We start from the raw sequence: 22869 nt of genomic DNA on the forward strand, positions 1-22869 counted from the left end.
CACTATGAAACGTCTCAGGCTTCTTCTACCGAACCGAACGCGCGACGGAACGCGCAGCATTTACAACACGGCGGTGAGCCGTTGCCAGGCGTAATCCTTTTAACATTAGCGCCACTGTGAATTATCCCTTGCCCTCGACGGTGCACGGGCGCACGGAACGGAAGTCTTTTCTTCTGCTACTGCTGCCGTTCTTCGGTCTTAGTTCCGAACTGGCGCACAACGAGACCTTCCTTTCCGGTGGTGGTACCCCCCTCAATTCCTCGCGCTGATTATGCTGTGGACCACGCCGTTCAAGACGACGGCGACGACGAAGCTTACGATCGGTCTACGGGCAAGAACCCTTCGCCACCGGGTCTACCCTTCCGTCGAGTGAACCCGTTTGGGGGAGAGAAAATTAAATACTCCTTTAATGCGCTTCACTTCCTTCGCTTTCACTCGGGGATTATTTTCCCGGCGTGCCAAAACTGGTGCGAAGATTGTCTTGAAGCTTCAAAATAATGGAGCCTGTTTGAGGCCAGTGTTGTAACCCGGTCGGTAGCAGTACGGTATCCTTGGTCTCGGTCCCGGTCGGTCCTTCTCGGTACGTGTAATGAGACCCCGCGTTGCGCACACCGTGTACCGTGTGTTCTCTTTGCCCTCCCCTCTCCCGCGCCATTGCGTTCACTGTACCATCTTGCGGCATGGTGCGCGTAATAACAGGCACAAGCCGCTAGGATTAAGCGGAGCCAAAGCCTGGGAGATGGAAGCTCGGCAGCAAACCCCCCCCGCCGGACTGAAACCAGCATCTCGGAACCACGTCGAAAACAACACAGTATCCCGCGTCTGGCACAGTGCAGGAATGGAGGGCAAAACGGTGAAGCCAAGGCAAACCGATTATGCTGTCCGTTCGGGTCGGATGGTATGATGATGCTTTTCCGAAAATATTTCCATCATTAACTCGTCTCCGGCGGTCTCTGGCGTGGCGATGGTGGTGCTTTTGGGCTTTGGGGACGCCACGGTTGCAGCAGCGGCGCAACAAAACTGCCAGCAACCGGGTAAGGTGGTCCATGAAATAAACTTCACCACGGGATGAAACAACTCCCCCGAAAAAGAAAAAAAAAACACCCAACACAACTCCGGTTGAAATTGTTCGACTTGCAAATACCAACCTCTTGGAAGGCGCACACACACCCGTCTAAACGTGCTGTGCGATTGAAAAGGGAAGTTTACGCGGTTATTATTAACCCATTGGATGTTTCGTGGAATGTTTTCCCGTTTGGGTCCGGGCAAGCGGACTCCTGTTTTACGTACGTATTACGATAAAATCAATTTTAACAGCACAATATGAGTGGTTTTGTACACACACACACACACACACACACACACACACACACACACACACACACACACACACACACACACACACACACACACAAAGAAAGCATCAAACTGGGGGGAACGGTTGGAATTTGCGTATCGAGTTGACTATTTCATCATGTTGCTCGAAGACCGTTTCATCTATTTACGAGGAATAAACCCATTGACATGAGACTCTTGGAAAGCTGTTGTTAAGCATTTAATTCGAGCACAGCTGCAGCATCGATTGATGAAATTCTATTTAAATCAATCGATTTTTTAAATTCCAAAAACTCCATAATCATTACAAGCCTCATGTCAAGCCTAGGATGCACTGAGGCAGGATAGGCACTGATAGGGAAACAAGGGTAAGAAGAAAGTTTTTATTATCATCATCAAACCATATTCCAACTGCCGTAAGCCGTATCAATTACTTTAATTAAAAGCAAAAAATCTCTTTCAGCACAATCAATTTCCATCGTAATGATGGATTATTGGGAAAATGTTTTTTTTTTTTGTATTTTTTTTCCACAGTTCGGTTTTACAGGGTTTTTGTTACTTGATTTCGCAGGCGTAGCAACGTTTTCACGCTACTGCTGCATTTGACAGTATAAGCGCAACAGTTGTTTTCGGAAAGTCATCACGCTTTAGACAACCTTCGCACTTAAAGTCGCATGCGTGGTGCACAATTTCACAGTTCCGATGTTGCGGATTCAAGAAAGTATTCAACTACAAGTGTATAAACGGATTTAGGGCACATTGACAGCTTGGAAATGTGGTTGTTTACAAGCTGGTCAGATTTTAGTGCAAAATACAATACAATTACAAGGGACGAACACGTTACCTAGGGTTACCTAATTCTGTAGTTATAGCGCATTACTTTGAACACGTTTATATGCCCTAAGCGTGATGACGTTCCCAAAAACAACTGATGCGCTTGTCCTGTCAAATGCCCCCTGTAAACCCCCCCTGTATGTTTAATGCAGACACAAGCATTCTTTTTTCAGTTGAATCATGAAAGTACTATGGCGATGCATTGCTGAAGGCAAATAAAATAAGGTTGCAAACAGTAGCCTAGAGCTAAACAACCGCGCAACTGTGACGGTGTTTCGAAGCCTTTCAATCAAAACGCCACTTGAACATAGCAGATAAAGCAGCTATGATGAAACACATTCCATCTATTCTGTAGAACGGGAAGAATCCTAGTCACGAACAAATCAAGAAGGAAGGATTCCTGTTCCTCCGAACAACAACAGAAGCAGAACAGAAGTCTATAAATACATCTTGTGGTGACACCGGGGCGACGCGGGGGGTTACCGTTTTGCGAATTGTTTCCCACTGCAATTAGCTACACCGGGGGAATGGAAATGGAAAATGGGAAAACTTAAGCTGAAGGATTTGAATGCTATTCTGCTTCGGAAATATCATCTTACCCTCGTCGGGGCTGTGTGTCGGCACGTTACGGAATTTCCACGAAATCCCGGTTTCCCGTCGGTGCCGACTTTTTCCACCGAACACGCCGGTTATGCACGGGCCACATTTGCCCCGTCTTGGAGCGCAACACGTGTAGGGTACACGGTAGTACGCATTTGGGAAAATGGGAGAAACCTTTTTAGATCCCGCTTCTCTGCGTAAGTCATCGCCCCGTGTACATCGCCCCGTGTTCTGCTGGTGGGCGCCTTCCCTTCACGATGAGACTTTGAGGATTTTCCATCAAAAACGGATGCCGAAATTCGGTTACATTTCGATCGTTCCATACCGCAGTCGTCGCATCGTGTGTTTTCCCCCCTACCTACTACCTACCTACCTTCAGCTGCCACAGAAAACCCCGTTACGAAGTCAACCATCCGACCGACCGATGATTGTGTTCCATATTTCTTCTGTGATTTGTTTCCCGATTTTCTTGTGTATGTGTGTGTGTATGTGTGTGTATGTGTGTGTGTGTGTGGGTTTGTGTCTTAGCTCCTGTCGAAGAGGACTAGCCTTCGATTGCTGAAGACGCCGCAGACGACGCACACGCACACCCGGCCCGACCGAAACCGAAAAGCTATTTGCACGCCGAAACCTCCCCACCCGCCACCCTCGGTATGCATAATTTATGAGCCACTCCTCCTTCACCTCCATTTCCCCTTCGGTTTTGAAGAGGCTCCTACTCCTGCTACTGTACCCACCCTCCATCCCACCTGGTACGTGTATGGATCGCAGCTTCCCAAAAATTGCTCCACCCCACGGACAGGGTTTGCGTGTCTTTCTCACTGCCTACTGAGAGATACTTTCATTCAAATGACTTTTACATTTCTTTCTCCCCAATGTCTGGCAAAACAAAACATGCGGAGAAGGGGGGGGGGGAGGGCAGGAGGACCAGAGCAAAGTGAGAGAATAAAAAACAAGACGGAATCAATTCAAACAAGACGAAAATGTTCCCCCCAAAGTGTGTGCGATTGCGACAAACCAGCATCGCTTAACAGCCGGCAGGCTCTTTTCTTAAACGCGCGCGCGGTGGTCAAAGCACGAATACGAGGCGCAACTTAAAAGCAACAGCCAACAAACAGTGGCTGAGGGAAGGAGGAGAAGACACACGAGCACACAGACACACACAAAAATGCTCATTAAAATTCATTAAGATGTTTTTAGCGGCTCAAGCATTCAGGGATCGGATGGGATGGGATGGAATGGAGGCGCCCAAGGTTGGGTGGGGTCGCTTTTCTCTATGCAATCTTGCGAATCTGATTGTGGCTGCTGAGGCACTGTTATGCGCGTCAGAGTGAGTGCCGCAACGGGGAAGTAAGCTATTCCGTTGCTTTTTTTTCCTTTCTTTAAATGTGAGTTTAAGCTCTTCCATTCAAATTGAAAGAAAAGTGACTCCACTCTGACTGACAGTGACACGCAAGGATTTACGTCACTTGTAAAAGTTTGAGACAAACGGTTGCCGGGGGGAGTTGGGGGATGTTGAATCTCGATGCACACTGGGATTTAGATCGGATTTGTGGTAAAGCGTACATTTGGCTGTAGCAAAATACACGCAAGAGGGCGCTGTGATCGTCGCAGAGTGTTAAGTAAATGTTTTAGTAAAATGCACTGATTTTATTAAGCAAAACCTCATATCTTTATTTTGTTTTCGTAAATTAATTTTAACATCATTAAAATCCGTCAAATTTAAGTCCCTAATTACCCCAAAAGACCTCATCTTGGCGTTTCTTATGATACTTATTTTCTCACTTTTGTCCAGCAAGATCAGCCACAGCCCAAAGTGACACCGGTCCGTGAAGCCGGTTAAAGTGTATCCATATCCAATCTCGCTTCAAAGTTTTTCAAAAGCGAATCATGAGAAGGCCTCTGCTGCGCGCCGTTCCTTCTTGGCAAAGAATTTCGCCTTATTCGCCGAAATAAAGAACCGCCACAATGGGACGTTTAGAGGAGAAAAACAAAGCCCAAGCAGGGCTCGGCGGGACACCACTCAATGCATATTTCTGGGAGGGGATAATTAAATAATCACAGCTCGCGTACCCAACCGCCACTGTCGCCGCCACTGCCGCCACGCTCTGGTCGGATGGGGGTACGAATTAGACACCAAAGCGAACGCTCGTGCTCCATTTTAATTAGCAATGATATACACACAGCGCGCGACTGCAGCATGAAAGGAAAAGCACGGCAGCAACAGCAAAAAATAGAGACACTCTCACAAAAACTTTGTGGTGGTTAGAAATTGACCAACCTCAACTCTGTCTCCCTTTCTCTCTCGCACTGCTCCGCAGATAGCCCTTGAATGGTTTGCATTCATTAAACCCACCAATCCTGCCCTAGTGGTAATGAATTTAAGCTGCACCCCGTTTCGTGTGTGTGTGTGTGCAGTGATTTGGTCGTGTGGCGCGGCATTAAAGCCGATATTAAAACTGGACACTCGAGCAAAGCTGCGGGCTGCTGGAACGGGCACAACAACACGTCGCCATACCGTCTGGCTCTAATGTTTCGCTGACACGCATCCGAAGACTCACACACACCCTCCCTCCTGCCCCCTGGCTAGCCGGGTTTTGGCACCATTGTAACCGGAAGGTGGCTCTCGGTAAGTGAGCAAGACCATCACCACCCCAAATCCAGGCAACTCCAACGGCCGTGCATGCAAGCAAACAGGCGAAGCGGGGGGAGGGGGGGGGGAGGGGCAAAAAGAACGCCGGACTTCCTGTCGCTTTCAACACATGCTAAACGGGCGGCCGGCGTCTCTGCAACGAGACCGAGTGCGAGACTGCGGCCTGGAACTGGGCATGATGGGACGCAACGCGCAACAACGCAACAAAAAAGCAGTGGAACAACAACGCCAGTGCTTCTATTGTTCCGAAAGGCAAGGCACGGTCGGGGGTGCAGGGGGTGGAGGAACCAGAGGGGCCATGGACTGGGTGGAGCGGAAGTGAAACGAAATTACAATCACGAACGCAAACTCCGAAAGTGCTGCAAACTGTCAGCAAATATGTGTGCAAATATTTATCATCCAACTGAAGTGTGCCTGAAGTGCCTTGCGGAAGTGAGCGTTAGGGTGAGTGAGTTGGGGGAATGGCTGGTGTGCATGGGTTGTGGGGTACGGGTGTACCTAGTGCCAGGACCAACAGGACTACAACTTATCTGTGTGTCGTTTGCCCAGCTCCTCCTCCATGCGAAACACGCTGTTTGAGACCGTTTTGAGGCGGAACTTTGTTGCAGGTCCGCTCTGTTTCGTTCGGAAGTGTCCTGGCCATGTGTCTCTGTGTGTGTGTGTGTGTGTGTGTGTGTGTGTGTGTGTGTGTGTGTGTGTGTGTGTGTGTGTGTGTGTGTGTGTCTGTATGCCAAGGAGAATGAAAAAATTGGAATAAAACGCCCTCCTCCTTTTCCTCCTTCTCCCCCATGTGTAGTGTGCCCTATTTTTGGCTCATTTCGAGCATAATCTTGAGGGCTTCGAACTGGACCGGTTGCTGGGAACCGGGCTCGAGTGTGTGTGTGCGTCCAAGGTTGGCCATTACTAACGGCACCACCGAACATTAGGCTCGCTCACAGACAGATCTGTAGGGATATGGGTTCTGAATTTAGAGTTGTTAGTGTGCTTGCGTATGTGTCCTGCAGCAGAGCTTTACAACAATGTGTACAACGGAGCCACTGTCCAGGGCCACAAAGCGTGTCCCCAGTGCTCTAGCTGATTTCTAGCCAAACCCCCATTGCAAAGCACCACCGAAACTGCGAGAATGGATTTTACACGCACACCAGCTAGTGAAGAAACTATCGCAAATCGGACCGGACATGTATGTGCAAGGCACACGGGAGGGACTTTTTGGCAATCGTCCCTTGAAGCTCTGCCGAATCTGACTTTCGGTGAAGTATATTCAAACAGGGAAAGATGAACTGTCACCAAAAAAAAAAGAGGCATCGGTCGACGAGGGGGTTGTGAACCGGGAACGGGAAGCTGTATAAATTGCTTTTGCCTTTCGGTCCCCTATCGAAAGTCATCCGAAGGCATTGTGGCGTTTGTGTGACTTCACATGGCACTTTTGCTCCATCCCTGTACAAAATGCACAAAACAACGAATCGCTTCGAACGATCGTTCCCAGGTCGAGCCATTTCGAGGTGATATGATTCATTCGTTCATGTTTTGGGCAGCAGCAGTGTGAAGCAAAAGGTGTTTCGAACGGTACGGTACCAGGGAGACGCCGAAAACCCTGAATGTGTTCACCACGGACAAGAGGTTTCGGAACATGGCAGGGGTTTTGCTTTTGCTGCCGTTATTTACGGTTGTTTTGTGTGTACACGCTACTTTCTTTTACAGTGTGACACACATGCGTTATGGAATGCGATGCGAACTGCTAGATGTGAAGTCATGTTAACAGAAAGATCCCACTGAGATAGGGTGACTCATGGCTCAAAGGTACCAGTAATCAATTATATTCACTTTTTTTATGGTTTTCCAAACCTTCTCCAAACATAAAACATGCTAAAAGTTTGTGCTCGTCTGTCTCACCCTGTACGAAATGTGACCAACGCTATTTAACCTTAAAAAGCAACACTTCCTGCCCCTTTGCTGCTCCACCTATCCGCCTATTCCAATACCCTATCAACATGTGGTCCATTTTATGCAGCCTACAACTCCATCGCTTGGCACGAAATGGGGGAAACATATAGGGGAGCACCCTCCCCGGGCAGGGGGGCGTTGGCAGGCACAAAGTACTTCTTGACGATTGTACGATTATTGCCTTTTAAGACTTGCTTGGCATACGTGTGCTTGGCGAGTATGTATGAGTGTGTGTGTGACTAACCCTTTTACCTTTACCGAACCGCCTTCCGAACCGAAATCGAACCGGCGAAAGGTATTTTGAACATATAAACTAGCCTCTGGGTGCGCACCTACCGAAAAAAAAACAAGAAGCTAAAACACATTTTTCGATACTCTCAACACCGGAAGAGGAAAAATCTGCCCGGGAGAAGCCCCAAAACGAGCGCGAGCCCACGGACGGAAGCGGCGAACGGTGCCGGCGACGAACGCAAAAAAAAGTGAAAATAAACGCCGCCTGCCATTTACCGGTTCATGGGAAATTTATTGAGATTCGCAAAAGCAACAGTTTACTCAGCACTTAGCAGCAGCCGGAGAAGGATTCGGGTATGTTGCGAGGAAGAACCGAATGCGCGCGCTAATGTGTGAATAAATAATAAATTCTCTTGCCAAACACTTCGCAGCAATTCGGAGGAGATCTGCTGATGGAGTGGTCGATTTAATGGGGGTCCTTTTTCGCGTACTTTAAAAGCTTTTTCCGAACTGGCCGGATGCAACAGCGGGGCCTTAGATTTGGGGGGAGGGGGGTGGGGGAAGTAAACGATGGTTTGCTGTTCCTCCACTGCCCTTTCATTCCTCAGCATTCGCTTCCCCTGCGGTATAGATGGTACACTTTAATCAGCATAATTAACTTACTAGCTCCGATACGGTTCACCTAATGGAACCAGTTGCTTAATTAAACATGCAACTCAAACACTTCCACACTGGATGTGTATGTGTGTGTGTATACGGTGGTGCATCATTGCATGGTACATTGCATCCTATCCTACATCAGGATGCATCAGGGAACGTAGGATAGGATGGGATGGAGAAAAAAAATATAGCAAATAAAACACTTCCTTGGTGACATTTGCAATGCAAATACACAACCCGCTTAGAGATCGCCTCGCACAGCTTCTGGTGCGACGCTGCGCACTGCTGTGGGTTGTTGTATATGCCCTGCTGATTGGCTTGTTTTCAAACGACACACATACATGCTGGTAACAAACCGTGAAAAAGCAACGTAATGACAGCATTTGTTGAGCATTATTTTCTTTCCTTTCGGGAAAACTAGAAACTAACGAAAACCGCCTAAAAGTAGGCAACTGGCATTGCATAAGTAGCCGTAATGAAGTTATCGCTTTAATCAGGCTGTCCGTGGGGCCCCACACCTTCAGACAGACAGGTCATATTATGCATTTTCTGCTGATTTTACACAAAAATAGTGGCACAATCATCAAACACGCTTCTCACGCTAACAAACCACCGAAACGAAACAAAAACAAACCACCCCATTTTCACTGCACACCGTACGGAGCAGGATGTTGGAGTGGATATTGAACACAGCACCTTTTGACCTTTCACCTTTTAGTGTAGACCGTATGTACACTGCAAAACCACCTATTTGCATGCTGGTAAGCGTCTGTCGAGCTAGCATTGTTATACCTAAACTCTTTGCCGTAACAGTAAGACAAAACGCATACAGCACCAACACACTTATACTTCATCGTCATCTCGAGGGTTGCGGTAAAAAGCAAGATAGACCGTGTTGACTGACAACTAAATACAAACGATACCGGTCCGTGCACGAAATAAAACTCTCTGGAAAAATGCCACTACAATGGTGAACGATAGAGAATGCAAACTAACGCAATTAAACATGGTTCCCATCTCCCGGGAAGCATTTTATTTGTCCTTCGCTTCGCCAATGCACCGCTGCGACGTCGCTGGTGCAAAATAATTGACTGATTGATTGCAATTGCTGTGCTGGACTCGGGGTTGGTATGTGGGGCTCGGTATCGGGATGAGACAGGGCTGCTGCATGCAATCGTCCAATGCGGTCGATCCGGCCGTAACTGTGCTAACGAGGCAAAGTTTAAGGACAAGCTATCATTTGCCACAGCCGCCACGGTCACACATCTGCACATGCTGGGTGGCTCGCGTGGGCATACGATGTTATGGCAACGAGTGCCGTGAACAAATCGTAACTTTTCCAATTATTAGTTTCAGCAAGTGTGTGACTCGCGCGCTCGGACACACACATACACACACTCAACTTTTCTCGCCCTGTCTGTGTAATGGTCAGTGGGAGACAAGGTGTTTGCATGGATCATTGCTAAAAATATGCCGAATTATACTCTTCGAAGCTTGCTTATGTGAACTGACTAACGGATGCTTACAGCATATTGCAATGGCTTGCTACCAATGCACGCCTACCTACCTCAACTTGCACAGGAATATTCACCTCCAGTGACATGATTGTTGATTAACGCGTATTTGTATTCTCCGACTCTAAACAAACACCGGCACTTAGCTATCGACGGAACGGCGAAATCAATATCACTCGAAACGCAAACGGAGCTGATGCGCGAACATACGCGATGCGCCTGCGGTTGCCAACTGAACTAGTTGGAGCTGCACTTTAATGTTAGAAGTAGTTCCCCATCCCTTAAACCGACCCTAAGTGCCTCCCCTCGTAGCCTGCATGCTCAACATACAAACATGTGGAGATGTTTTATTCATCATCTACTACATTCGAGATCGACCACACCGTTGTGTGCGTTGCAAATGTTTATTTGTGTTGCATGGAATAAGTAAGAGCATGCAGAGAAGGGCTCGAATAAAATCTTATAGTGGACGTTTTTTTAGTCAATTTGTTACATTTTAATACAAACGAACGATAAAGTTAATTGGTAAATCCGATTTGGTTTTCAAATTTCCCAATCAGACACAAACATGATCGTTCGATCATGATGACGATCGATTGTATTTACTCGTCATTTTTTGGCATTGGACCGCCTCGTGTTACTCAGAATCGGAAATGAAAAACTCAAACTCAAGTAGAAACACGAAACTAATCGCACAACAAGCACCCACTCTGTCTCTTGTTGTGAGAGGGCAAACCCATCAGGTCCGTCGGGGAGGAAAGATGCACCTATCCCCTTTTCACATCATCCAAATGATTGCCGCGCGCTCTGAACTGAACAGCGACTCTGTGGCTCAACGGTGAACGGCGACTGTTTACAATAAACATACCGCCGACCGACCCTTCCAGGGGCCACCCTTCCCCAGTCACGGCACACGATTGTCAAGACAAACGCGGGAGGCGGCACACACACAGCGCTGTGGTCAATCGTGCGCAACATAAACGTGAACGGTGAGCCAGACAGACGGGTGGTTGGTGACGATAGAATTACGCCACCGGAACCAATCAACTCCAAAACGCTCCCACAGTGGAGGGTAGAGTTTGAGTTGGGGCCTTTTGTGGTGGCTTTTCGCTGACACGTTCCTGTAAAGGTGTGTGTGTGTGCGGTCCAATTTCAATGGGATTTTCGGGGGCAAACTTAATCACGAATCTAATCACTGCCCTGATGTCACCGCTGATACTTGATGCAATCCATCAAATGGATAATTTCCAACAGGCTGGCAGCACAATTAGCACACATTCTGTGGTGTGCTAAACAAGCGCAGTGTGCGCGTGGTAATAACAGCGCCACTGGCGGGAAATTAGAGAACTCATCAAACGTTCGTGCTGAGTACGTGTTAGTGCATGCTGCGAGTGGTTTGCTTGTTAAGCCGCTCTGTGGTGTATATTAGCCGTACGAAAATGACAAATAAATGAGACAAAATCAGTCCTTTTTTTGTTCTAAAATTCCCGCAGAGCAACTGCGACATGGAGTTGATGAAGCTGATAATCTAAAATAATTATAGAGCAATTTAATGATGCTGCGAATGCTTTTTTTGTTTTGTCAGTTAATCAATCATGCACGTTTGTTTAAAAATGTTCACCCAACCCGTAAATGGTGAAACGATAACACACATCCACCTCATCAATCTGTTCTGTTTACATTTCAAATTATTCTCCCTGCACGTTCCTGCCAACCTTCCAACCCCTTTTGTACATAAATAAACTCTACAACCCCCCCCCTCCCCTTTCCCGCTCACAAAGAATTGCATTAACGCTATCAGCATGCAATCGTGCACGAATCGAATCCTTCACCTTTCCTGCGTCCACCCGCCCCCCGCCCCCCCAGCCACTCATAAACGACTACACAGTGAAACAAACGGCCAGTTCTTGGCTCATTTCCGGCTGCAAAACCTCTCCGTTGATATGACACGCGAGCAGTTTCTCGTGCGGACAAGTGCTACAGAACGATCGAATCAAACCCGCGCAGGAATCGGCTGTTTACGGGCAGAAAATAGAAGTGCATTTGTTTGACGAACGATGGCACCGAAACACCCCGGCATACATAGGCTGCTGCTGGTCCCTAAAATGGCCCAGCATTGCATCATTTCGGTGTGCTCCAATATGGAGCTGCACACATGCACAATCGGTTGCCGACTCCCCCTCGTCAGCGGTGGTGCAACACATCATTTAGAACAACAACGGCCCCCCAAACGGACACACAACAGCAAGAAGAAGAAGAAAAAACACATGCACCACGGATCTATTGGCGAACGCGAGCAGCAAAATTCGCATTATTTAGGAAGAGCAAAGGAAGGGTGGGGGGTGAGCAACGCATTGGAAAGACACAGGTTGACCTCGATTGCGTTTATTGGTTCGCGCGCTCGCGCGCGCGTACACTCACAGCCACAGTAAAACGGCGTACCCATGATGTTGTTGCAACCGTTGCGTGCAACCGTGCAACCCTGATAGGCATCGCTGCACCCGGCTTTTGTGGCCCGAGCCTCCAGAGTGCCGGACTGGCAGCTCCGTTTTGTGCGATATTATTATTTATGTGCCTTCGCACAACACCGGTCGTGAGCCGCGCCACGCTAAAACCAGTGCGCGACAGTGCCTTCAGGGGGCTTTTTCGGCAGAGGCCTCCAAAAGCATGAATCACGTGTCTCACGCCAAAAAGCGCTAAGAGGGGAAAAAAAGCGGGCGAACGTTCCAATAAAAGAAACAAAAATCGTTTGCCCCCTTGCCCCCCGTACCTTCGCTACCGAAGTGCATTCTGTTCCCGATTGTCCGATTGCCGCGGGGGCCTGCGCACGGTTCTCCCCAAAAATGTAGCCCGTTCGTAGCGATTTGCAAAATGTGCACGCATCGTCGTCGGCTGGGAGGGAAGGAGAGCAGCTTCACCACCACGTTCTGCTCTTCTATCACGTGGCTCGATTATTGTACGGCCAAAATTCATTCGGACTCTGCTAAGCAAACCACCACCACCACTCCCCCGGCCAAGTGTGTAACCTGGGGAAGGGAAGGGCGGCATGCGCGAAAGGTGACCGAGAGCGAAAATTAATTATGCACGAGAGTGCATAAAATAACGTTTGCTTTTTTAATGTGCATCGCATCGGCACACACGCAGCAAACAATAGGATGACACTTGGCACTTGGGGTAAAGCGGAGGCACGGGGGCCGGATGAAAAGCGTCTTTGCTTTCGCAACGGTACACGCAGCATCGACTTTTTCGGTCAATAAAATCGGGCTGCCAAAGCGTGTATTTAGGACTGTGTGTTTTCATTGCATGGCATCGGGCGAATAACCCAAAAAAACAAACCTCCTGTCGGGGTGGGTGTGGAAGGAGGGATGGGGTTAAGTGTTACCGGCAGACAGGCAGCATACGGTAATTAAATTTTCATTGTTTCACAAAGTCACTGCTTGGTGTGGTATGGTTTTTTTACTGTCGGTGGTGCACTTTTTTTGCAACAGTCAGTTGAAAATTCTGGAAAGCAATATGTTGTTTCATACTTTCATTGTAACGTTCACTGTGTTTTGGGGGGCGTTTTTTGTATAGCTAGGATTCCCTTCCGCATAGAAGAAACCGGGTTCAATTTTCAATTTTGTAGGAATTTGGAAAATTTCATATGAATCGTGGAACTCAACCTGTGAAGCAACAAATCAACTCAGAACGATCGCTTTTAATAAAGAACGCGTTTCAATTGTGTTGTCGCTGTAAATTTATAGTATGCATGAGTGAGTATTGAATCGGATTTACTGAGAAATAGGGCATACTATTCTTGAAAATATGAATAATTTATATACTCTCTGCAGAATTAAATCTATTTTTTTACCGATTCTGACTATATAAAGACTATGAAAGAGCTTGATAAGGAAATTATGTTATGCGTTTTGCATAATTTTAGGCGTCCTTTTCGTCCTACTCAACGATGATTATGAAGTAATGGTTGACGTATGAGGTAAAGTCAATAAAATGCGGCGCTAAAGCTGTAAAATACTTTAAAGCAACAAACTTTGGTCGTAAAATTGCGTCATGTTTCCCCAAAAAGGCGAAAGTGAACTTTGTTGACGACTGTCCCAACGCACCCGTGTGCAAATATGGAGAGCGCGCCACTTTGGCATCGTTTCCGACCGAACCAATAACGCGTCGCCGCACCGGCAGCCCATCTTCTTTGCATTATTCAATAAACTTCCAGCGGATCTATTTCACCTACCGTTCTGCGCGCCACCTCTGCATCGATACGCCGATACCGGGCGGAGTACCGTGGCCGGTGGCCGGGCACGCATATTCGCATGCTCTATAAAATATTTATACTCTTAACCCTCGTGCACAGGCCGGCCCCGTCGGCCGGCAGCCGATTGCTGTGTCCTGCTTCTGCATTATGCAGATTAATCCTCGCCTCAGCTCGCTACGCCTATTTCCCGCTCGGTCCCTCAGCACCCCTGTAGATATGTTGGCCTCTTCCCTGTGGCAGGCGCAATACATTGTTCATCGCGTAGCGATGGTAGCGACAGGCTGTGACTGCATCCACCAAATCGGGTTTTCGATTCATGGGAATGGCATTCATGGGAGCACTTAATTTTGCACCACCTCGAATAGCCACCTCCGGTCCCAATGGGGGGGGGGCCTGCTTCCAGCAAAACGAGCCAAACCGTGGCGTGGCGGCCGCAATGCATCGGTAGGCTGTATCGGTAGCAGGGATCTCGCGGCTTTCGATCATCCTTACACCAGCCACCGCGCCACCGTGGCGCGCCACGCGGAGAAAGACGAGAAGACGACTGTGAGTTTACTGCTGCTGTGAGGGCCCGGCGCGGTGACCCAACCAGTAGGAACGTTATTGTTGCCAGTCAAGCACACGAATGGCGATGGTTGATCAATATTCGCCTGCGGGCAAACCTCTACCGCAACCGCTCTTGCACCGGGCGCTGTGCGGTGGACACTGCTGCGTGTGCTGCAAGTACGTAAATCGTGTTATCGTCTTGCAGCTGGCTCGTCCCCCCGAGGGGACGACACTCTACCATCACCATGGCATGGCATGGCAATGGATGGATGTTCGGTGTTCGAAAGTAGCTTCCTGACAGGCGACAGTTTAAGCGTGTGCCGTGGTTGTTGTTTGATGACGGCGAGGTCGTACGACCAACAGCGCGCTCAGCGAAATCGGTTTAATTGACCTACCGAACCTGCCACTATACATGTGCGGGTGTGTGTGTGTGTGTGTGTGTTTACCGTTGCAACCGTTTCCACATGTCAGCGCAACAGCTGTGGGATTTCGGAGGTTGGGGAGTAGTAGGGATATTGGACGGGATTTGACATTTAACCAATCGGTTCGCTGTGCGTGTCTAATGCGATTTGCCAAAGCGCAGAGATTTTGGGGCCGACATGGAAGGATGTATAGGTATCGGTCAGATGGCATGTTAACTTTGCCAGCTGCAAAAGAATGACAGTCCGACAGTCCGGAAGGACAGCAGCAATCGTTGGATTAGGAAACGATTGAAGTGTAAATGTACTGGACGAACTTGTTCGAACGATATCCATTGGTATCATTTACAGTTCTAAGCATCCGCTAGACAGTTCGTAAGACAGTTCTACATCGAGTAGTAATTTTTTTTTGAAAAAGTTCACCTTACAGTTCATTTTCTCGACTTGAACCGAAATCAGAATAGAATAATCGATAATTATGTAAATAGTGATGTACATATTGCCTACCTTTAGGCGACTCGTGATGCACATTGCATACTTTTAGGCTTACCGCCAACGTAAACTTCCGAAAGCAGAGTCATTCCATTTAGAAATGAAGTTCTAACACAGATACGAATTTAGTTCTTCATTACCACTTCAAGCTTATTTCGTCCGCCAAAAAAACAATCACCAAAGGATGGAAAAACGGTATTTCTCATCACCTTGGAAGGTGCGTCAAAATTTACATCAGCAAATTCAATCGCAAACCCCCCCTTGATAGCAATGCTACTACTCACGCATCATTTCCGTAAACACATTATTATGCCACGCAAGCCCTGGCGACACGAGACACGAGGGACACATACACGAGCAGCACAAAAGCAGTTCACACATACACGCGTGCACACGCACACGCACTACAATAATGGCCTGGCCTGGGCCCACACTGACAATGGCTTTGCGCAAACAGGCCCCAAAGGGGGGGGGCAGGGAGGAAGACCTGAATAATCAATAGACAACCGCAACACTTGCTCGTTGCTGCGTGTCATTTTTGCATTATTCTGCTATGTCGACCATTTCCCTTATGTCCCATCGCTCCCCCCCCCCCCCCCCCCCCCCTAGAAATGTGTCCGGATCCGCACGGTGAGCAACGGGACGGTGACGCATAACATATCATTTTCCGCCGGTAGGTTGTGCGTGTGACGCGCCCGAGTGTTGACGACGATGGAAAACGGCTCCCCTACGGCGAAAATCCCTGCCGTGGAAGAAGTGGAAGGACCGGTGCACCCCGGCAGGGCGACAAACTGGCTGTCATTTGCTACAGCCAGCGATGCTGATGGCAAACAAATCGGCAGGAATAATTCGACCGACCGACTGCAGCAGCGCGCAACGCAACGGCGCTGCGAGAAAGTAAATAAAAGTTCAACCAACCATGCACAGGCACACAGAAACACTAACCGAAAATGGTCCGGTTCCACCCGAAATCGAATTTCCTCTGCACCACCACACATCCGATGGCCCGCAGATATTGCCTCCAAAGTGTGCTGCTCGATTTTTCTCGATTCCATTTTGATTGCTTCACCATCACACTGTACTGTCTTGGGCCGGATTTTCGGATAGTGCCGTAGGATAGGAGAGCATTTCCCCACGGCCCCGCTCGTTGTCCGCATCACTCCTTCCGCTCCCATTCTCTCTATTGCCGTGTGTTTCCATCAATTGCAATTTCATTCCACAGTGTGTGCACCACACATTTGGCCGGTTCATGGGGACTCATTTGGACCCGTTGTCCGGTCCGGGAACGAGCACGACGGCGACGACGACGACAATGGACTCGCAACAGCCGAACTCCCCACACACCAAATGGGGAGCCATTTAATCGAATTGTATACGCAATTCAGCACGTATGGGAGAAATAAAATTAATGCCACTGGTGACGCAAATAAATCGTTGTCATTTGACACTATGGCCATCGGGCGTGTGTGTGTGTGTGTGTCTTTCCACCACAGTTGGAGTGACTGGTTGCGGCAAACCGATGATATAAAACAACCACACACACACACACACACGCGGGGACGGACGGTCAGACGAGTTCAGATATGTGAAAGCCAACAGAAGGAGTGGCACAATGGGGGGACACAAACACACAAGCACAGGGGACGGTTTGGCCGATAATGGCCCGAGAAAGTCCCGCAGACAACAATAGGAAAATGGAAAACGTCACACGGGAGGGATGGAGTAACTGGACCTAAATGGGCGCCCCTTTTACCACATTCCGTGTGTGAGAGAGAGTGCGTGTCTTTGCCCACTGTTTCCGTCTGAAGAATCTCACCGGAAATGGGTTGCAGGACACCACACAAAAACCATAAAACAATCAAACCCAATGAATGGACGTCCGCTGTCAAAAGGGCAAACTGTCAAGTGTGGCGCGACCAGGTTTTGACAGTGTCGGGACGCGCGTAGGTAGTGAGCAGCGGTCTGAGTGCAATTAGCAGCGCGAAAGCGTCATCTCACCGGCCGCCGACGACTGGCCCCCCCCGGACCACTAAGAATCAGCACTTTTACGACCCACTGAGGGTGGGGAATTATAGACGAGGGGGAGGAGAGTTGTGCTACTGAATACTGAGTCCCCATCATTTCGCAAACGCACATAAATCTTTTGCTGCGTCCGGGGCCTAGGGACGAGAAGCGAGGGAGGGTCAGAAGAGCATCAGCAGCCAGCAGCAGTGTGATGTTTCGATTGTTGTAAAACAATAAATTTTCCTCCTTCTTTTGTAAGGGTGGGAAGATTGGTGGAAGTACGATCATCAAACGCCCGGGCCCAAATGACCTTGGCTCGGTGTTTTTGCAGGAGATTGCTTCTCCGCCCAGAATCCTCTCATTCCCTTCTGAGGGCCAGACAAGCAGACAGGCAGCAACATGATGGAACGAACGCTCATAAAAGCTGATCTGATTGAAGTGTAAGTAAAATGGTTCGTTTTTATTGCCATTTTTGTATGAAAAAGTCGGACCGGAGTGGGTGCTTCGGTGTGCGGATTTAGATGAAGCTGATTCCAGGCTTGCGATCAAAATGCCCAAAATCCGGGCTGATTGTAAATTGAGCATTGTTTACAAAAAATATATTTCACTTGCAGGACTCAAGATTTCCATATTAAACGGGCAATCAACAGATAAGCGGCGGGAAATCCCAATTTATCCCGCTGCTCTTGAAATTGAAGTCATGTTTTTTTTATGTGAAATTAAGTTTTTATTTGATATTTTGGAGTCAAATATCCTGTTGATTGAATAAAAAAGTATTTCAAATACATTTTTTAATTAGTTTGAAACATTAATGGAACAATGCTTTGTGATTTAAATCTAATTTGCATCATTTAAAATAACAACATTTTGTAGAATGGTTTTCCATCATCCTCCAGCTCCCGCCCCTCAAGTAATCTCCAACAAGCGACAGCGATTATTATGACAATTTATGTAAATTAATTACCAAACAAACGGCACAACCGTGCTGCTGCTACACCAAACATAATGTATCGATTGTATGTGACCCTGGACCTCCCTGGCTCCCGTTCATCATCACTAATGACCCCACACATCTATATCATCAGCCCCCGGTAGTTGCAGTTTCGTTTGAGTGAATGGTGCTGACAATGTTGAATGTCACCAGTCAATTTCACCACCGGCGGGGAGTGTATTTATCCCTGCTGCAACTCACCAATCCACCACCGGAACCACTCGCCGTACCACCGTGTCTCGTACAAAGTTGCAAACCCCGGTGGCAGGGATTTTCTTTTTCTCTCCTTTGCTTCCTTTCATCGCTTTCCTTTCCTTTTTTGCCATTCCGACTCTGGCCGCACTCGGTCGCCTTTTTCCAAAATTAGCCCCACACGAATTGATGGAATAAATTATAAAAGTAAATTATACCCACAATCACCCATCACACGGATTCCCTCCTTTCTCCCCCCATGCCCCATGTGTTTGCTTCTGCTGCTGCTGCTGACCAACAACCGCTGTTCCATCCAAGTTGCCACTGCTGTGTTTCGTTTCATTCATTGCGTTCTCTCTCTCTCTCTCTCGCACGTCGCTGTGTGCGTATTCTGGCGACTCTGCCTTTGCGCGCTTTTGCCCATTTTGCGCGAATGACGACGATCACCATCATCAAACGAGTACGCGCGCAGTTCGCTTGGCGGAACCGTTTGGTGAACGGAATAAAAAGATAACCTCCACCCCGTGTGGGGTATGTATATTTATTCAAACCTGTACCGGGGCGGTCCCCTGCGGTGGTGGTGGCGGTGGTTCGTTATGTTGATGATTATCACGAATTTTTCTCGAATTTCCACCGAACGGTTTCCCCGTTTCCATCCTTCCGACGGTATAAACGGAAGGCAGAGATTGAAGAAACGGGCAGAGTTTATGGTGAAGTCGCAGCGGGAAAACAAATAACAATCGAAATGATCAACGGGCAGCGATTCTGTTGCGGACTTTGGCTGTACAACACACACACATAGGGGGGCACACAGGTGAACAAGAGAGAGCGAGAGAGAGAGAGAGAGAATGAGAGACCGTAACCATTATACTTGTGTGGACACAAACCTTCTCCCCCAGGACGAAGGAGAGGGTTCTTCTGTCGCACGTTGTCGCCGTCCTTGTCGTCCTCCGGGGTCCTACCCTTACCGTTGCGGTTTAATCGGCTGGCAAAGCTTTACGCGTGGACCACCGCAACAACAACTCGTTTAAAACAGGAAAAAAAATCGCACCATTCCCGGGGTTAAAAAATGAACCCCAATTTCACCCCCACCCTTTCCCTTTCCCCATTTTCCCGTGGGGCAGCTTAAAGTGACAACCGGATAACCGTAAATTTCCACCCCACCGCCTCTTGAATCAAGTGCGAAGGGGGGGGGGGGGGAGTCAGGACCAAAACAAAACAACACACAGGCACAGGCACAGGCCCAGGGGTGGTAAACAAATTAGCAATCGTTTGATTAACTTTTTATAGCACTGCACTGCTTAATTATTTCACTGTGGTGGTGGTGGTGGTAAAAACAACAAGGGAGAAAAGAGAGAGAGAGAGTGAAAGCGAGATAATATTTTTGGGCCATTTTTTTTCTCAACAATCTACACAAACAGTGGAAAGCTCAGTTTTACAGCTTGTCCCCCTTCCCGTTCGCTCATGGTGGAGCAGTGAACATTGTCGTGTCTGGTTCACTTCTTCATTTGCGAAATTACGATACTGGGTGGAATGGTGCTTCAACCATTCTCCGACCCCAGACCACCCAGGTCGGTATGTGTACCACCTGGCCTTGGGTAGCGCCCGACGATAGGGTATGTATGATCAACGACCTTTCTTTCTTCGGTACGCGCTGTTTTTAGCGTTAATGTGAGCAACTTGAATTATTTCCACCGAACAGTTCTCCCCATCATCCACCATCACCATCCCCTCCCCAACCGGATGATGCTTTTACGATGGCTCGTAAAAATACAAATTACTTTTACATTTCCCCGTTCCTTTCTACCCCATTCTGCTGTGTACCACCCCGTCCGGTGGTCTTGTGTTGCAAAATTCACGATTACGATTAGTTGATAGCGCCACCGAGCACCACCAAAAACAAATCCGTGTGCCCATGACGCACAAGCCCCGGAGCAAGACGATGCACAAGTTCACGATCCCCACTCCACCCAAGACAATGTCGAGAGGGGGGGGGGGGGACAGAAAATAATGAAAGAAAATTTTAGCAAGAACACACTGTAGGGGCCTCCCTGTAGGATACCCTGCAGAGAGCGCACCGGGTAGGTTGTACCGGGTTGTGCCATGGAAACATGGTACGGTTGTGTCCCGCGTCGGTGGTATCGGTTCAATCAAATTGCTTGATGGATGATGGAGCCCCCGAAAACGGACTCGAGCAACGCACACTACGACCGGCAACAGCAGCGCGCGGTGGTCGTTCGTCCGACCGGGTAAAACAAATCCCTTAAGAGTGTCTTCAAAATCCACTTAGCCCACGTGGAAGTGGCGTTTGGCCTACCGTTTCTGTAACGGTGGCGGTGGTACATGACCACACGGAACGGAAGAGCGAGAGAGAGAGAGATAAAAAAACGAAAATCTACTCCATTTGCCCACACAACTTCCACTGGAGCCAGGGCAGTTGTTGGTTCCAATGGTTCCGATATTGGATATTCGTTTCGTTGGCCTTACCACCACAGCCTCCATTCTTGCTCCCTCTCGCTCTCTCTCTCGCTCTCTCTCTCTCTCTCTCTCTGTGTATCTCTCCGCATTCCCACCACCCTCCCTTCCCAACAATCCGGCAAAGTGTCGTTCGTCCCGGCTGCTAATTGATTGATGTTATTCAATCAATCCGTTCCGTTCGATGGACGAAGTGAGGAAGGCTGAAGAAAGTGGTCGGATCGGGAGATGTTTCATGTTGCGTCCATCCCTTTACACCACCGCGGATGTCTTCGATTGAAGTTTGGGCCGCATCATCAGCAGCAACAGCAGCAACAGCGCAGCAGCAAAAGCGGTAGAAGTAGCAAATGAATTGCAGCAATTTAGGGGCTTTATCGGAGAGCGACCGTACGATCGATTTGGAGGGAAGGAGGGAGGAAGAAGAGAGAACCCCCCGCTCCCCGGTCGTAAGATATATATATATATACCCTGTTGAAGACGAGGCACGGAGGTGGTCGGCAACCAAAGGCAACCTAAAACCATAACAGGACATTAATAGCAAATTCTGCTAGAATAGGCAGTTTCGGGGCAAGTTCGTCTTTCTTTCTGATTTCTTTTTGTTCGGAAAGGGAGGGGGTATAGGAGGGAGGGGGGGGGGGCAGAGCATTTGCCTCAAGGAATATATCGGGCTTGCTTGCTGTGTTAGGTCTTGCTGTCTGTCTGTCCGTCTGTCTTGGGTGTGTAAGCATTCTTCGAGTAGCAAATTAAGTTGAACAGACTGGAAATAACACTGGAACATGTATAAAGCCCCGTTGCTGCTGGTGGAGACGCACTAATTTACCCTTGCAGTTTGTTGGAGAAGTTGATGTCGATGTGTGCGGTACGTGTTTATTAAATATGAATGGCAAAGAGAATGGTTCACAAAACGGTGACACACGGGAAGGGGGAAGCTTCTGTGATGTTGTTTTATTAGATGTATCGAGATAAAGTTAGTCCTCGGGCTGAAACGATCCTGCCGCCCTACACTTCAGCTGAGAGAGATGCTGACCTTTTTCATTCCAGACAATCAACTACAGCCAACGCACACTTTTTGTACATTAATTATTGGTTGTTTGTAACTTAGAAGCAAATTAGGGGGACTAATGACTATGCAGAAATAGCTCCATATCCGAGTAACCGATCACGATGCAGTAAGCTCAAAGAGACTTACTCCATTTCGTCAGCTACTTGACTATTAGGTAACTCTAAAAGCAGAGAAGTGTGATGCAAACAGATCACCCAACCTTTTATCTCAATTTTAATGCATTTGCATCCGGTGCATCGATGTACTGATCAGTACATTTCTTAGTTGTATCACGTTTACCTTATCCCGGTACGACAATATGCTCGTCATGAGTTGAAATCTTGAATGGATGGAGCCTATTGGCAAACTAAATCATAAGTCACAGATAACCAAGTCCATTTGACCTAGACCAGACCCCAACAGGCTCTCGTTGTTGCCTACACTGCCTAGACAATTCTTCTTCTTCTTCTTCTTCTTCTTCTTTGGCACAACACAACCGTTGTCGGTCAGCTCAAAAGGCCTGACTGTACCTACTAATAGACTTGGCATTCAGTGACTTACTACTGATTATGTCTAGCAAGATATTCACAGTCCTACACGCATGGGGGCACGGTCCATCCGGGGCTTGAACCCATGACGGATATGTTGTTAAGTCGTACGAGTTGACCACTGTACTACCAGACCG

At 48.2% G+C, this 22869-nt stretch overlaps 1 protein-coding gene across 4 annotated transcripts in view; it reads right to left on the minus strand.

The window, feature by feature from the left end:
* LOC121591182 (nicotinamidase) overlaps positions 1 to 22869 on the minus strand; it is a 59918-nt gene that overhangs the window by 32852 nt on the left and 4197 nt on the right. For 2 of the 4 annotated variants that reach the window (XM_041911658.1, XM_041911656.1), the window contains exon 1: positions 9825 to 10012. The exons of the other annotated variants lie outside the window; for them this stretch is intronic. In XM_041911658.1, coding sequence (XP_041767592.1) covers positions 9825 to 9860 — 36 coding nt within the window. In that variant the 5' untranslated portion in view covers positions 9861 to 10012. Of the gene's footprint in view, positions 1 to 9824; positions 10013 to 22869 lie in introns of those variants that run through there. 4 annotated transcript variants of the gene reach the window in all.

Source organism: Anopheles merus, chromosome 2R (genome assembly GCF_017562075.2).
Source record: "Anopheles merus strain MAF chromosome 2R, AmerM5.1, whole genome shotgun sequence".
NCBI lineage: Eukaryota > Metazoa > Arthropoda > Insecta > Diptera > Culicidae > Anopheles > Anopheles merus.